This window comes from Copidosoma floridanum, unplaced genomic scaffold, assembly GCF_036245765.1.
Source record: "Copidosoma floridanum isolate Cflo_tuat_1 unplaced genomic scaffold, Cflo_Japanese_pri ptg000029l, whole genome shotgun sequence".
In the NCBI taxonomy this organism is placed as follows: domain Eukaryota; kingdom Metazoa; phylum Arthropoda; class Insecta; order Hymenoptera; family Encyrtidae; genus Copidosoma; species Copidosoma floridanum.
This window is the reverse complement of record NW_028321906.1, coordinates 8,506,829-8,521,887: the sequence shown is the minus strand read 5'-3', so window position 1 is coordinate 8,521,887 and position 15,059 is coordinate 8,506,829. Positions and strand designations below refer to the sequence as shown.

General features: G+C 40.0%; 7 protein-coding genes across 7 annotated transcripts; 5 read left to right on the top strand and 2 right to left on the bottom strand.

Annotated features, from left to right (window-relative positions):
- Positions 1-593: 593 nt before the first annotated feature.
- On the top strand, positions 594-2,997 carry LOC106644693 (asparagine synthetase domain-containing protein 1). Its single transcript, XM_014360322.2, has 6 exons — positions 594-725; positions 806-1,006; positions 1,082-1,963; positions 2,042-2,454; positions 2,636-2,840; positions 2,932-2,997. Exons 1-5 carry the CDS (start codon positions 651-653, stop codon positions 2,808-2,810), a joined length of 1,746 nt encoding a protein of 581 aa, XP_014215808.2. The 5' UTR covers positions 594-650; the 3' UTR covers positions 2,811-2,840; positions 2,932-2,997.
- Positions 2,998-3,007: 10 nt separating this feature from the next.
- Positions 3,008-4,755, top strand: LOC106644694 (ureidoglycolate lyase-like). Its single transcript, XM_014360324.2, has 2 exons — positions 3,008-3,275; positions 3,353-4,755. Exons 1-2 carry the CDS (start codon positions 3,020-3,022, stop codon positions 4,738-4,740), a joined length of 1,644 nt encoding a protein of 547 aa, XP_014215810.2. The 5' UTR covers positions 3,008-3,019; the 3' UTR covers positions 4,741-4,755.
- Positions 4,756-5,010: 255 nt separating this feature from the next.
- LOC106644702 (WASH complex subunit 1) lies at positions 5,011-7,447 on the top strand. The gene is made up of 4 exons (XM_014360340.2): positions 5,011-5,360; positions 5,451-5,580; positions 5,642-6,191; positions 6,258-7,447. Exons 1-4 carry the CDS (start codon positions 5,336-5,338, stop codon positions 7,014-7,016), a joined length of 1,464 nt encoding a protein of 487 aa, XP_014215826.2. The 5' UTR covers positions 5,011-5,335; the 3' UTR covers positions 7,017-7,447.
- Positions 7,061-12,565, bottom strand: colt (carnitine/acylcarnitine carrier protein colt, mitochondrial). The gene is made up of 5 exons (XM_014360341.2): positions 12,153-12,565; positions 11,944-12,058; positions 11,551-11,865; positions 8,452-8,625; positions 7,061-8,342 (listed from the first exon to the last, which is right to left on the bottom strand). Exons 1-5 carry the CDS (start codon positions 12,246-12,248, stop codon positions 8,155-8,157), a joined length of 888 nt encoding a protein of 295 aa, XP_014215827.1. The 5' UTR covers positions 12,249-12,565; the 3' UTR covers positions 7,061-8,154.
- LOC106644701 (uncharacterized) lies at positions 8,980-11,544 on the top strand. Its single transcript, XM_014360338.2, has 6 exons — positions 8,980-9,136; positions 9,218-9,352; positions 9,510-9,632; positions 9,733-10,550; positions 10,644-11,193; positions 11,269-11,544. The coding sequence occupies exons 1-6, from the start codon at positions 9,098-9,100 to the stop codon at positions 11,443-11,445; spliced, it is 1,842 nt and encodes a 613-aa protein (XP_014215824.1). The 5' UTR covers positions 8,980-9,097; the 3' UTR covers positions 11,446-11,544.
- Positions 12,566-13,580: 1,015 nt separating the features above from the next.
- LOC106644704 (histone H4-like) lies at positions 13,581-13,911 on the bottom strand. Its single transcript, XM_014360342.2, has one exon. It carries the CDS (start codon positions 13,909-13,911, stop codon positions 13,600-13,602), a length of 312 nt encoding a protein of 103 aa, XP_014215828.1. The 3' UTR covers positions 13,581-13,599.
- Positions 13,912-14,226: 315 nt separating this feature from the next.
- On the top strand, positions 14,227-14,637 carry LOC111643314 (histone H3.1). Its single transcript, XM_023390926.2, has one exon. The coding sequence runs from the start codon at positions 14,227-14,229 to the stop codon at positions 14,635-14,637; it is 411 nt and encodes a 136-aa protein (XP_023246694.2).
- Positions 14,638-15,059: the final 422 nt, after the last annotated feature.

The following is a 15,059-nucleotide window of genomic DNA, read 5'->3' as shown; positions in this document are numbered from 1 at the left end:
TTGCGGCTGGTTTATAATTGATAAGATGGCTCTACTGTAAGTACAGTAATAATTATTTGGATCAGCGCCATCTAGCGGTCTTTATTTTTTGGCATTTTGGCCAAAAGTGGCTCCTAAAATTCTCAATCAGAGCATTCAGGATTAGAGCAATTTAGTCAATTATAAACCAGCCGCAACTCATAACGAAGCTATAAAATGAAAAAATAATAATACATGTGTTCTTGGCGGCAAGTTAACAATCTATTTTCTACCAAAATTAGACCTCGTATGTATTTATACTTTTGAAGATAAATTTTCGAGTAAAAGATAGATTGTTAACTTGCCGCCAAAAACAAACATATGATTATTTTTTGATTTTATAGCTGCAAGGTGAGTTGCGGCTGGTTTATAATAGGTTAAATGACTCTAAACGCTAAAGCTCTCCTTCAGAATTCTAGGGCCACTTTTTAGTTCAGAAATTTGCAACGCTAGATGGCGCTGATCCGAATAATCACTACTATATATACATATTTACAGTAGAGCCATGTAATCGAGTATAAACCAGCCGCAAGTCCGTGCTATTTGTGGCAAGTGTATACAATTTATCTTTTGTACTAAGTGGCAAGTGCTCTGTCTATTTGATAGAATATTTTTGTAAAAACTTTGGCAACATGTGTGGAATATTTTGCTTGATTGAATGTACAACAAACAAAACTAAACCATCTTTTCCTACAAAATCTTTCGAGGTAATTTATCAATTTGACAATTTTCATAAAAGAGAAAAAGGTCTGTTTAAAACTGTACAACATAAAATATTTCTAAACAGTGGACATTATGCAAAAACGTAATTGCAAATCGAGGTCCTGATAGTTTAAATGGCTTAGAAGAGAGTATTGGAGAACAATGGCACATTCAATTTTATGCAAGTGTTTTGTGGATGCAAGGCTCACAGCCAGTGTCTCAACCACTTGTTGACTCTGATTCTAATATACTTTTATGGAATGGAGATGTTTTTTCTGGGAGTTTGGTACATATTTTTTTTCTGTAATTTAATTCTGTTTATCATTAGGTGACAGTAAAAAAACTGTGTTTTCTGTTTTAGTTTGAAGAAAATTTATGTGACAGCAATATCGTTCTGACAGCTTTGCAAAATTCAACTGATATCTATTGTACTATGAAAGAAATCAAAGGGCCTTTCAGTTTCTGTTATTATCAAAAGTCTTTGAAACTTTTACACTTTGGAAGGGACCGATTTGGAAGGCACAGTTTATTGTTCAAAACAACTGAAAATCATGACTCATTACTGTTGACATCTGTAGCTGGGAAGGATGTGAATAATATTGTGGAATTGCCAGCTATAGGGATTTTTACTGCAGATTTCAGTAATGAAAAAATTAAGTTTGGCTGTAGTCCATGGTATGAACCAAATGAGAGATTTTTTAAAGTTCTTGATGATTTCAGTAAACGTTTCAATATTCATGTTGATGTTGCCAAAGTAGAATACTTACCAAAGCTAGGAGAATTGTTCATAAATATTTTAACTGACTGCAATGCGGGTTTTTTAAGGTATGCTGAAATAGCATCTGAGACCACAAGTTTTGACAAAGTGATGGACAATTTATTAAAAATCAGTAACATCCGTGTAACTGTAAATAATTTGCTGTCATTACTTGATGAGTCTGTAAAAAGAAGAGTTAAGATTATTCCTAAGTTTTGTAGGAATTGCACAAAGCTACAATCGGAATCTATAAATTCTTGTCAGCACGCAAAAGTTGGCCTCTTATTTTCTGGTGGATTAGATTCAGCTATATTAGCTGCTATTGCTCATAAGCACGTTGATAGCAATGAAACGATAGACTTGATAAACGTTGCGTTCGAAAAGAAAAATAACTGCAATTTTGATGTTCCAGACAGAAAAACAGGAAGGCAAACGTATGATGAATTACTGAAATTACACCCCGAAAGAAAATATAAATTTATTGAAGTATGATTTGAATTCAGGTACTTCTTTCACTAAGTTTGACCTGGAATACATTTAAAAAAATTAATTAATTAATTTCAGGTTGACGTTTCTCGAAAAGAATTAGAAAAATACAGATCTACTCAAATTTTCAATTTAGTGTACCCACTAGCTACCGTGCTAGATGATAGTTTAGCATGTGCAGTTTGGTTTGCCAGTAAAGCCAACGGGATGATATGTCCAGAAACGGAACCATACGAATCAACTTGCAGAGTATTATTGTTGGGAATGGGGGCTGACGAACAATTCGGTGGATACATGAGACATAGGACAATTTTGAGGCGTAATGGATGGGAAGCTCTTACCACAGAATTGAAATTGGAATTTGACAGGATTTCTGACAGAAATTTAGGGAGGGACGACAGAATGGTGGCTGATCATGGCAGGCAATCTCGATTGCCGTACTTGGATGAAGATTTTGTCGATTTTGTTCAAAAACTTCCACCTTGGAAACGGTATAAAATTCATACTTAAAATTTGATATGATTTCCTCCTTTGTCCATCCATTTTATCACTCAAAATCTGTTCTCGGTTCCGGACTTTATTGTTGTCGGCCATAAATCTCACGGCCCATTGATGCTCTCAAATAAAAATTTTGCATAACAATGAAAATAAAGTCATATTTTCCTTGTACAGGTGCTGTCCAACGGAAAAGTTTCCAGCCGGTCTAGGCGACAAGCTTTTACTGCGTCTACTAGCACACAGCATTGGTCTGCGCACAGCGTCGAAACTACCAAAGCGCGCTTTTCAATTCGGCTCGCGCATTGCCGACGGCAAAGAGAACGCCAAGGATTTATCTAAACGACTGTGAATTCGCACAAACATTACCTACCTCTTAATTGTAACTAGCAAATCAGCTTTCAGTCTTATCTACTATCCAATACAAATACAATTCTTATCTTTAATACGTTGCGGGTATTTTGTTGCTACAGATTTAATGACACCTTTACTTTTTATGCACGCATTCGCTCACCCGCATTCGTAACGATCCAGTTTCTGTCGCAATTGTTCTGCTAAAAAATGTACGAAAACAGCTGTAACCTGCAGGAGAAGTTCAACGCATACCTGAGCCCACCACCAGTAGGTCTGGAACAGGAGTACCGCGTGATATTCTCGCCAAAGGCCGTCGAATTTCTTGTCGATCTGTATCTGCGCTTCCAAAGTAGAGTCGATGAACTGTACGCGGCAAGACTCGAGCGAAAGTACGCGGGTCGCAGGATACCCAAATTCTCCAAGAACAATATCACCGACAGCGACTGGAAAGTCGCACCAGTCAGTAAGTTTGAAAATAATTTTTCTCACTCACATGCGCATCGTCCGTTTTAAAATTAATCGAACAGCTTGACGTTACAGGTGAGCGACTACGTAACCGCCACCTGGACCTCGGGGATGTCAGTCCGAGTGACTACATGCGTTTCACTGGAGCCCTAAAAGCGCGCGTTCAGGGCATCCAGGTCGACTTCGACGATGGCCACTGTCCCACCTGGCAGAACCAGATAATTGGCCTGCATAACGTGTACCGCGCCGTGCGCAACGAGATCCCGAATGTGCCTCGTTTGGCCGATGCCCCGGTGCTGTTGTTCCGGCCGCGCGCTTGGAATATGCTGGAGCATAACGTTAGCGTATCGGGACGTTCGGTACCGGGTCCGCTTGTCGATTTTGCTCTGCTAACGTTCCATAATGCCAAGTTACTGATGGCGAGCTACTCTTCTGGACCATTTTTTTATTTGTCAAAGCTCGAGAGCGCTCGGGAAGCCAGATTGTGGAACGACATTTTTACTTGGAGCCAGCTAAAGCTGCGTCTACCCTATGGCACGATTAAGGCTTGCGTGCTGGTCGAGAACGTGCTTGCAGCCTTCGAACTGGATGACATTCTGTATGAGCTCAGGGACCACTCGTTGGGACTCAACTGTGGCATGTGGGACTATGCGGCTTCAATAATCGCCAAGTTTGGCGAGGACTCGGCCTTTGTGCTGCCGGACAGAAATAAATACGTGAGCATGGACAGGCACTTTATGAAAAAGTATATGGTTCTAGTCGTGAGCACGTGCCGCAGACGAAGTGCTCCCGTTACCGGTGGTATGTCGGCCAAGCTCTTACCTCCTCGGAAGTCGAAAGATTTTGATGATGTTCTTCAGAGCGTTATTCGTAGTAAACTGACGGAGATACAGGCTGGAGTGGATGGTTTCATAATTTACGATCTAAATCTAGTCGAGCACATGAATGATGTGTGGAGCGAGTACGGGGGAGCCGCACTGCGGAGAAGTATAGATTTAGAAAAATTCGAGGAGGTAACGGAAGCCGATCTATTGAAATTGCCCGTGGGAGGAGTAACCGAAGAGGGACTCAAGCATAACATTGCGGTCGGGATACTGTTTATCTTCCACTGGTTGTGCGGTAAGGGTGTCTTTGCTTTCAAAGGAGCCATCGAGGACTCGGCGACTGCTGAGATCTCGAGAGCCCAAGTCTGGCAGTGGATCCGATACTCGGTCGCGATCGAGGATCGAAGCACTGAGACTTCTCCAAAGGCTGTGGTCACGAGGAAGCTCGTCTTTGAAGAAGCTACAGGCATTTTTGAGAGTTTCATGAAGCTTTACGGAATCAACAACTCAGCCAAAGTCAAGCTAGGCGTTGCCTTTAATTTGTTTTTGCAAATTGTCAATCAGCGGGAGTTTCCGGACTTCATCACGACGTACCTAAACGATGCTTATGTTTTTCGTCAAGTGTCGGCTAATCTTTGAATTTTTTTTTTTGGTATACAGATTGGGTTTTTGAGAAAATAAAATTAATAAGTATATACTGCCTTGAAACGTTGCTTGCACATGCATTTTAATAAAAGACAAACTGCCCTGATTGATCCTTTTATAAATTCCCTCCGCGTACTTTTAGCAGAGACGAACTTTGACCGACAATGTGTGAGATGACGTCTTTTTTCTTTAATTACTAAAAATTACATGTCGAAGCATATGTCAATAATGGTCAAACTATAACCTATAAATATGTGATGGACATGGACACACTGCTGTTTGCACTCTCCGTATAAACAATTAAACACTCAAAGCGCTCAAAGCCATCATGCTTTTGTCAACATGTCAAAGTCGACGAGCCCGTAAAAGAGCGCATGAGAATCAACTGACACACGAAAGATAAGATTTGCTGAACAGATTTGTCAAATGGAATGACAAATGACAAAACTGCCGTAGCACCATTAATATGAGAACTCGCAACTTGTTTTGTTGTAAAACTTGTTCCATAGAGTAGATGCGAGATACTTGGAAGTTTATCGTCGTAGATTGATGTGATACGTTTTTCGTGATTTCAAACCAGCAACTCAACATGCTACCTGAAAAAATAGAAATATGTAAGTAAAGAAATATGGATGTTTAGATTGTCGTTAAACTCAAACAATGTTTTTTTCTTCATATTTTATACCTCTGATTTGTGGATATAGCTGTGATACCTCAGGATTTAAGACATGAGGAAACAATTGTACAAATTGCGGAAACTCTGGATGACTTGAATTTTGCGGTGAACCACATATTTGATTCTTTGAACAAAAAAATTGCAGAAAACACTAAAAGGTAAGTGTTTTGTAACAATGATACAAAATAAATCGATTTATCATCGCTACTTTTAATACAGGCTTGAGGATATACGTAATCGAGCTGCAAAGGCTCAAGGAAAGCTAAATTATCTTCAGACAAATTTAAACATGAAAGCTGTAAAACTGTACTCGGCAGCAAAATATCCAGCAGCTCACACTTACCGTGAGTACGAACTAGCTATAAAACCCAAGATGAGAAGAGAAATCAAGCCCTATGAAATTTACAAGAGTCCAGTTCCAATCTCTGACAAATTAGAAACTCCATTAACCATGAGTAGCAAAGTAGAAAATGGACAGTATGCCAGCAGTGCTAACATGCAAGAAAAATTGCAGTTTTATTATGTCAAGTCAACTAGCTCAACAAATGATCATGAAACTGAGAAAGATCAAGCCAGGCTTAATGTTTCATCTGTTAGTGCTCTATTGCTGTGTAATAAAAAAGATTATCGGAGTCGTGTTAAGATACAATCTACTGAAAACGATTATAAAAGCAAAATTGAAGATGCACCAGATTCCATCTTACAACCTTGGCATTCTTCTGAAATGGAATCTCCATCAAATTACATGTATGCTCCAACTTTAGGAGAGGTATGTACATTTGTGTTGCATCGAACAATGGAATGAACAAGATGTTTAAAATGACATAAATTTCAGGTGCCGCTAATCGACGTTCCTCTGTCTTTACCCGATTTGCCAGGAATCGTGGATGACGAGCGCTTTGTTCTCGATCTAAACTTTCAGAGTCCCATAGCACCATCCTCTGCAGTTGCCACACCGACCACTCGTAAGGATCCACCAACATTAGGATCAACAGAAGAGCAAGACTCGTTTAGAAAACTACAAACTACTGGTACTACAGTTCCAAAAGCTTCAACATCGACAGAGCCATCCCCAAAACCTGTTGTACTCACGCCACCAGTTCCTGTTCAGTCGAAAGTAGAGGCTCCAGCACCAAAAGAATCAACTCTGGATGCGCCCAGTCGACTGGATGCACCTCCACCACCTCCACCACCACCACCTCCTCCTAGTTCACCACCTGAGTCAGAGGAACTGATAAAACAAAACAAAGAAGCTTTGATAAAGCCAGCCTCAGCGAAGATTCCAATTCCGGACGATAGAAACAATCTTATGGCTGCGATCCGAGATGCTGGAGGTGTTGGCAAAGCCAAGCTACGACACGCCACCCCGGTTGATAAGGCCAACGATCGGTGGTCGTCAGCTTCCGTAGGCAATGATCTCATGGCCGATTTACATGCCACTCTGGCTTTACGACGAAGGGGAATCGCTGGATTAGCGACAAATCCTCTAGTGAGGCTTTCGAGCATGATACCACCACCACCTAAACCTAGTGACTCGTCTGATCGCAACTCTGCGACTAGCGAGTCCCAGGACGACGATGGCTGGGAAGAGTGAAACAGAGTTTTTGATCATGGACTAATAACGAAAGGGCGGTTGTTTTGATAAAATAAATTTTATATTTTTTTTTGTGCTAACGATTCCTTTGTACAATTTCTATGTATAGTATTATTACAAAAAGATGGCTTCTATCTTTATTTATGTACATTTTCGAGATTTAAGATAATTAACATTCGTGGCACGACATTCGGTCATTTGTATAAAAATTTTAATATTATTTGTATATTATTTGTAAAGGCAAGAAGTTCGATTTTTCAAATAAAATTTTGATACAAATGATTTATGTATAAAAATATAAGTCGCATATTATATACCATACAGCTATTAATTATTATCGTCAACTCCAAATAAAATTATATATTCAGATATATTTTTAACATTATTATCCCTTTTCTCGATATGTTAGTAAATATTGAAGCAGATATTTCAATAGCGTTGGATTAAACATTTTGTAAACATATATAAACTTTTTATGAAAATAAATGTAAAACATGTTATTAGTTTTTTGCCAATTTTAACGTTCGGCTCGTAACAATGTACATATGAGATTGCACATAAAATATTTATATCCAAAACTTTCGTATTAACTTTCAAATACTATTATTCAATTCTTTTTCAGTTATACTATATGGAAAATCGACAAAACCCTAGGTTTTATATCATCAATCGGATTCGCAGATGGACTAACGAGTACATCATTTTTGTCTCTATAAAAATTGTTTTAAAATCTATATACTAAATCGAACACATGGAACACAGACTTAGCCAACTCGTTAGCCAAATTCCGATATCAATTATTAAAATATTAAACGCTCAATCGAACTATGTATTAAAGTCGGGAGCGTAATTCATTGAGATTATCAGATCCTAATATAGGGTAATATTTATACGGGCTACGCGGCAGAGAAACAACGTTAATTTGAATCAACAAATCAACCAAGATAAAAGAAAAAAACTATTAAAGTGCCGCATAGCTACCATCTAAAATATATCAATAACATCGATTCGTTCGTTGTTCGTTGATTCCAAAACCTTACCGAATCACAAGAATCGTCGAAAAAAAAATCCTAGAGAAGCGAGTACAATTTTTGATAAAAGAATACCTAATGATAATAATAATAACAGTGGCAAGTTGTTACAAGTTCGGCGCTACCCAGTCGAGGAAATTTTTGGCAAGCTCGAAGCCGAGGAAGCAGGCAGCGTTGGCTGGGAAAGCTCGCAACATGACAGGAACGACGCCCTTGTAAAGAGCGGCTGGTCCCTCGGTCTTCATTAACTTCACAAAGACCTCTCTCACGCCCCTTTTGTACGTACCCTCGGGTGCTGTAACGAATGAAAGTTTTTTTTTTTTTTTTTTTTTTTAATTATGTTTCGATGATGAAAAAAAAAAAAAAAAAAAAAAAAAAAAAGCATTGTTTCAAAAGTCACGTACCAGTCTGGAGGCGGGATTTCAGAACGTCAGGTGGCATGCCTACGATCCAGTTGGCGATTCCCGCGCAGCCCCCGGCGGTTATCGTCGAGAGCAACGTGAGACTGCCGTCCTCGGCCTTCAACAGTCTTTGCAAGACTTCGTAGGTCGTAAAGTACACTCCACTGGCAGGTACATCTGAAAATATACGAAAACGAAACGAAAATAATAAAAAAAAGTTGTCCCTTCCATATCACATTATCGTTACACCAAAACGATAAAACATAAAAGGCGTCCATGAGAAAAAGAGAGAGGGAAAAGGGAGTTATTGTATTATCAATTAATAATAGAGAGAAAGATGCGCGTGTGGGCGCTCTCGGTATAGATAATAGATAAAAAAAAAAAAAAAAAAAAAAAGGCACACATCCTGTGCGTGCGCCAGATGGAGGAAGCCGCTGCAGAGCGCGCGGATATACAGCGAGAGAAGGAGGAGCTGGCGGTGATAAGCCGCATCGGCAAAGTTCAGTTCTTTTCGGTCCGACTGATCGACGGGCTTTTGGAGCTGTGCTGCCGTTGTCCTCGTGGTGGAAAAATAATTACTTCCAACGCGTCTTGTTGCTTTCGACCCGTTATCGTTACATCGCGTCGGTGGACAATCAATGGTTTTGCCATGGGATACGTTAAATTTTTTCTAAGCCTCCTGGTCTTGGTAAATCCTTTTTTTTTTTTTTTTTTTTTTTTTTCGTAGATATATATTTACCATTGGTTGAAAAATAATATGTTGTTTTAGAGATGGGGTGCTGCCCAAGTCGTCGACATTGGCGGCGTCTGGGAAGTGAAATGCCCACGCGAGTGCTCCTGCGAGTATTTGCGCTACGAGGACCTGCCTCTTCATCAATGGATCAATTCGACCAACGATTTTGGGGTATTGGCGTGTTATTGTTACATATTTATGTAGTCTGATGCATGGTATATTTTTTATTAGAGATTATGAAAGATAAGTCAAACCGTGTAAACTGTTATAGAAAATGATGTTCGAAAAATAAGAAAAACAAAATTAATAAGGATATTTTTGACTTTAGGGCGGTTCGATGAACCAAGTTGACGAGGACCATCCGCTCGCTAACGAACTACTCAGGGTCGCAACGTGCGTGGTTTCCGAAAACCCGATGAAGCTACTGTCGCAGTTACCCGGAGATTTGCAAGTCAATCATTATATTAAGGATAAAAGGGAAAATATTGTATTTTTTCGTCGGTTCTAGTGAACCATTTTTTTTTTTTTTTTTTTTTTATTCTTCATTGCAGGTATTCACGATCTTGGAATCGGGCACCGGCAATATCGAGATACTCCTGCAGGCTGCCGACATGCAACGCTTCACCGACCTGATTTCGCTGGACATTCAAGGACTGGACAGCCGAGATCCCTCCAAGAGCAACAACGTCCCCATGCACGAGAACGACAAGAAAGGCATCACTTTATCAGCCGACACGCTACTACCACTGGGCACAACTTTGCTCTATTTAAACCTGGAACGAGTCACTTTGACAAGATTGAGCGTCAAAGACAAGAGCAAGGCTAGTCTCATAGTCAAACGCATGAATCCTCCGGAGGAAACTTCTCAAGTGATCTCCAGCATTAATCAGACCACGGGCCACAGGCTGATCTTCCTGAGTCAGCAAATGGGCGCCAACAACGACGACAAGGAAATCCTGCCCTACGACATTTACAAGCAAGAGGTGGAGGGCTACAAGGATTCTACAGGGCTTTTCACCGGCCTGGGAGTTCTGACTCATCTTCGGGTGCACGACTGCGCTCTCAAGGACATATCCTGGCACATGTTCGATGGCCTCGACAGTTTGCAGTACTTGTCGCTGCAGAAAAACGATTTAAAATTCATTCCTGAATTTTGTTTCTATGGAACGCCTAATCTCAGACTGCTGTCGCTTGCTAACAATCAGCTGCTGACACTCTCCAGCGTCGATTTGGCAGGGCTTTTGTTGCTGGAGAAGCTCGATCTCAGTGGCAATAATTTAACTTTTTTGTCAGAACTGTCGTTCCCACCCTTTCCGGCTCTGTTGGCCGCCGACTTCTGTGGCAATCCTCTGGATTCGATTTTTCCGAGGTACGTTTTGTTGGACAATGTCACCATATGGTTGTTCAATATTTATGATAAATTTACTCAAGTATTGTTGTAATAAAATTCCATGGTTTTCAGCACATTCGAAATAATGAATAAAACAACTCGACTAGAATTAGGTGGAAACGTTGCAAAACTCAAGCTGCAAAAGAACGTGTTCTTAGGATTGAAAAATTTGCAAGTTTTGCATATTTACAATCTAGACATGCCAGTGATTGAACGATTTATTTTTCAAGGGATGCCGTCTCTGACTGAATTAAAATTAAGAGGAAACATTACAAGCATCGAATTCGATGTATTTGTCGATCTTAATAATTTGATTGACTTGGATCTCAGTCACTGTCATATTACAAAAATATCAATGGATGCCTTCTATGGCCTGGAAAACGTTAAAAGAATTGATCTTTCTTACAATGATATTGAATACATTCCACCAGGGCTGTTTTCCATACAGCAGCAAAAGAAATTGAAGGAAATCATTCTCACTAAAAACAAACTACTGAAATTGCCTGTGGATTTTTTCAAAAACTTACGAACCATGAATAAGCAATTTCAAATACAAAGCATAAGATTGGATGGAAACCCTTGGAATTGCAATTGTGACATGACAGCGTGGAATCCTCACTTGGTATTAAAATTTTGTTAACTGGCATGAGTAAGAAGTATAAGCATGATTGATCAAACAATATTGTTTTCAAAACAGGTGAACAGGGCTAAGGAAACGGCCCCCAGATGCTTTACACCTAAATCCTTGAGAAACTGGGGTGTCTTTTATGCTCTTCGCAAAGGAGGCTTACAATGCAAATGGCCAAGGCGACGCAGGCTTAGGAGGAAACATGCTAAAATAGGTAATATCGATGATAACACCATTACCAGTTAATCGAATATTATGACTCTAATAAGTGGATACACACGAGCCAACGAAATTTGTTGTATGAATATCTCTGAAAAATGTATATGTTAAAATAAAATGAACCAACTTTACCTCTTAAAAGAGTAGCACAAGAACCTTTGAATATACTCCGCAAACCACCTTCAGCATACAACTGTTTAACACAGTCAACTGGGCCCCTGTACTTTGGCTTGGCATCACCTTGCTGTATCTGCAGGAGACACTTGATACGCTCTCCAGGGGCCATAATTACTGTGGTAAATATTCCACTGAATGCTCCAGCATAAAATAACTGTAGCTCATTGAGTTTTTCGTCTGGTGTCTTTTGCTGCAGCTTCTTTCCAATGCCAAAGCCCAAAAAACTCATGGCAAAAATGGGAGCAACTCCAACAAGTGGTGCTCCCATTCCTAAAACGAGACAAATATCAGGTAAACAAAAGCATGGAACAATTGCTAGAGCAAATATTGCAAGTTTTGAATATGTACCTTTGTAAAATCCTCGAAAGCCTTCCTTTGCAACTGTCTTTTTGGCACAATCCCATGTTCCTGTATAAAGTGGCACTTGGTTAGGTCCAGCAATTGGCATAGTCTGCAGTCGTACCTAACGAAACAATAGCCAAAATCATGAGTTTATAATTTTACTTATTTTAAAAAACAAACAAAAAACAATCTGCTAAGCAAGTATGTAACCTTACTTTTATCGTATCCAAAGGATGACCAGCCACAATAGTACAGACACCTCCAAAGCCTCCACTAAGGAAATATTTAATCGGACTGACATTCTCCGACATTTTTGCACTCGCGTATCACAAAATTAAATGAAAGACAAATAAAAATAAGAACTTAATGCTTATTCCGACTACACTTATTGTCTGCTACACTTGTCGCTGTCAACGTATGTCCTTAAAAATACGTCAGTAAGTATATGCCTACTTAATTATGCAAACCATATGATTACAAATCAATGTATTTTTTCTTTCTTTGTTTTTATTGTTCATCTACACCACGATAGAAAAGAAAATAATAAATATACCCGCAGTCGACAACTGCAGCAGTAAAACTGGCTAATAACCAAATACCCTCTCGCTGTCACCGTGTCGTACAAGAGGGTCAAACTAATCGAGATTCAGATTGCGTTTTATTAAACCCAATCATCGGATCGGAACCCGCGCGAGCGTAATATAAAGCTAAAAAGTATGAATATAGCATAACTACAGTATAGTTAAAACTAAGCCGAGCGTGTAAAAAAGCACAAATCATCGACAAGTTTTGCAAACATTATATTTTTATCGATTACCCTATTTATTTCAACGACTTTTCTTTCGTTCCTGTTTGATTTTTCTTGCGGTTGGTTGAATTAAAAAATAAAGTTTTTATCTACTGTTCAATTGGTAGTGGATTACTAATATACTCGTCATGCTTAGTTTTTTAATTTATGTAGTGTGTTGTAGGTATATTCAAACGCAGCTTCTCAGTTTAGCACTCTGCAAATAATTTATCCGGTAGAAATATGAATAGGTACTTATCCACACCTTTGTACGTTGGTCTACTATTATTGTATCATACCTTTGAATCGTAATCCTTACATTATTATTAACTTAATATGTAGGTCAAATTCAACGAAAGATGCTGTAAATTGTGGGACAAAGCTCTAACTGTACTTAACTTCTAAACCGGACGCCAGAAAATTATTATCTGTCCTGCTATACAACTTTATTTATACATTTCGTTAGACTACATAGTTAACTGAAATGTAATACAACTGATTATCACCGATACATTTTAAATCTAAATTGTTGTTCCCTTTAATTCATTACTGTTAAGTGCTAGTAATAATTAATTAATTAATTCTTCCATTTTCCCCTCCTCGCTCCTTCAAACAAAAACAAAAAAAATTAATTCTTCCAAGTATTTCTCATGGGAAGATTTTCTCCACCCCATCCAGAAATAAAATAAATAATTTTTAAATAACGTAATAAATGACCTACTCATGTAACCGAAAAATAAGGTTTAACACGTACCTTGCCAAATATAAACAAAAAAAAAATGCAAACTTTATTTGTCAATCGGAGGAACAGTGATTGAACGTCATAATTATTTAGTGGCCCTGAAAAGGGCCGGTTGTTTAAGTTGGCGTCGAATTTATCCGCCAAAACCGTAGAGGGTGCGTCCTTGCCTTTTGAGTGCATAAACTACGTCCATAGAAGTGACGGTCTTTCTTTTAGCATGTTCGGTGTAAGTCACGGCATCCCGGATGACATTTTCGAGGAAGACTTTCAGGACACCTCGAGTTTCTTCGTAGATGAGGCCAGAAATCCGCTTGACGCCCCCTCGACGAGCAAGTCGGCGAATGGCGGGTTTAGTGATACCCTGGATGTTGTCACGTAGCACTTTGCGATGACGTTTCGCTCCACCCTTGCCCAATCCTTTACCGCCTTTTCCACGACCAGTCATGATTACGAGATAATGCGGGCTATGGAAGCTATTAGGGACCTTCTGCGCCTGGCTGTCAAAGGACGTATGATCGTATCTCCAATCCACCGGCGCGCCGCTCGTCCTCCAAATCCACCCCCTCCACGACCCCACTCTGCTTCGAGGTGGGGGAAGAATTTTTGGTCTACGTTCGTGGAGGGGGTAACGTTTCTGCACTAAACCGGCTGCGACTTGGAGGGGGTAAAATTAGAACCTGGCACACATCACGACATCAAAGATTCAGTATGCCATCGTCAGTCAAGCAGACATCATTGTATATTTCCCTATTCATCTACAATGGCTCGCACGAAGCAAACTGCCCGCAAATCTACTGGTGGTAAAGCCCCCAGGAAGCAATTAGCTACTAAAGCTGCTCGTAAAAGCGCACCAGCTACCGGAGGTGTAAAGAAACCACATCGTTTCAGGCCAGGAACCGTCGCACTCCGAGAAATTCGTCGTTACCAGAAGAGCACGGAGCTTTTGCTGCGCAAAATACCCTTCCAGCGCCTAGTTCGTGAAGTGGCTCAAGACTTCAAAACTGACCTTCGCTTCCAAAGCTCTGCTGTAATGGCACTCCAAGAAGCTTGTGAAGCGTACCTCGTTGGATTGTTCGAGGACACGAACCTGTGTGCCATTCACGCCAAAAGGGTGACCATCATGCCCAAGGACGTTCAGTTGGCAAGGCGCGTTCGTGGTGAACGTGCTTAAGCTAGCACTTCATTTAAACCGGCCCTTTTCAGGGCCAACAAATTTTTCACAACGTTACTTATACTCCTACGTGTATATCTGTCATGTTTAAACTGCATAATTAAGCATAAGAACGGGTGCGGGTACTACGACCTCAGCTCCCTAGTTCTGTTACGACCTTCCCGGAAGCTTGTAGAGCGTACCCCGACGTTCGAGGACACAAACTTAAGCGCAACTCACTTGCATCTGAAAGGATCATGCCCAAGGACGTTCAGCTGGCAAGGCACATGCGGAAAGAACGTCCCTGAGTTGGCAAATTCAACCGGTCCTTTTCGCGGCCAACACCTCATTAACAACGTGACTTACCCTCTTTTTCTGAGATAATGAAATTCTCTGTGGTTTAGAAGGAACGGTTAAGTCGTGCGAGCACTAGGACCTTGTAT

What these genes read in the sequence shown, in the direction of transcription:
- LOC106644693 (XM_014360322.2), top strand. Translation starts at nt 651, where the DNA reads ATGTGTGGAATATTTTGCTTGATTGAATGTACAACAAACAAAACTAAA. An exon ending in TTCCTACAAAATCTTTCGAG is followed by an intron (nt 726 to 805) that starts GTAATTTATCAA and finishes ATTTCTAAACAG; the next exon opens with TGGACATTATGCAAAAACGT. An exon ending in ATGTTTTTTCTGGGAGTTTG is followed by an intron (nt 1,007 to 1,081) that starts GTACATATTTTT and finishes TTTCTGTTTTAG; the next exon opens with TTTGAAGAAAATTTATGTGA.
- colt (XM_014360341.2), bottom strand. Translation starts at nt 12,248, where the DNA reads ATGTCGGAGAATGTCAGTCCGATTAAATATTTCCTTAGTGGAGGCTTT. An exon ending in ATCCTTTGGATACGATAAAA is followed by an intron (nt 12,059 to 12,152) that starts GTAAGGTTACAT and finishes TTGTTTCGTTAG; the next exon opens with GTACGACTGCAGACTATGCC. An exon ending in CTTTCGAGGATTTTACAAAG is followed by an intron (nt 11,866 to 11,943) that starts GTACATATTCAA and finishes GTCTCGTTTTAG; the next exon opens with GAATGGGAGCACCACTTGTT.
- LOC111643314 (XM_023390926.2), top strand. Translation starts at nt 14,227, where the DNA reads ATGGCTCGCACGAAGCAAACTGCCCGCAAATCTACTGGTGGTAAAGCC.
- LOC106644704 (XM_014360342.2), bottom strand. Translation starts at nt 13,911, where the DNA reads ATGACTGGTCGTGGAAAAGGCGGTAAAGGATTGGGCAAGGGTGGAGCG.
- LOC106644702 (XM_014360340.2), top strand. Translation starts at nt 5,336, where the DNA reads ATGCTACCTGAAAAAATAGAAATAT. An exon ending in ATTGCAGAAAACACTAAAAG is followed by an intron (nt 5,581 to 5,641) that starts GTAAGTGTTTTG and finishes CTTTTAATACAG; the next exon opens with GCTTGAGGATATACGTAATC. An exon ending in ATGCTCCAACTTTAGGAGAG is followed by an intron (nt 6,192 to 6,257) that starts GTATGTACATTT and finishes CATAAATTTCAG; the next exon opens with GTGCCGCTAATCGACGTTCC.
- LOC106644694 (XM_014360324.2), top strand. Translation starts at nt 3,020, where the DNA reads ATGTACGAAAACAGCTGTAACCTGCAGGAGAAGTTCAACGCATACCTG. An exon ending in CTGGAAAGTCGCACCAGTCA is followed by an intron (nt 3,276 to 3,352) that starts GTAAGTTTGAAA and finishes TTGACGTTACAG; the next exon opens with GTGAGCGACTACGTAACCGC.
- LOC106644701 (XM_014360338.2), top strand. Translation starts at nt 9,098, where the DNA reads ATGGGATACGTTAAATTTTTTCTAAGCCTCCTGGTCTTG. An exon ending in TTCTAAGCCTCCTGGTCTTG is followed by an intron (nt 9,137 to 9,217) that starts GTAAATCCTTTT and finishes ATGTTGTTTTAG; the next exon opens with AGATGGGGTGCTGCCCAAGT. An exon ending in CAGCGTGGAATCCTCACTTG is followed by an intron (nt 11,194 to 11,268) that starts GTATTAAAATTT and finishes TTTTCAAAACAG; the next exon opens with GTGAACAGGGCTAAGGAAAC.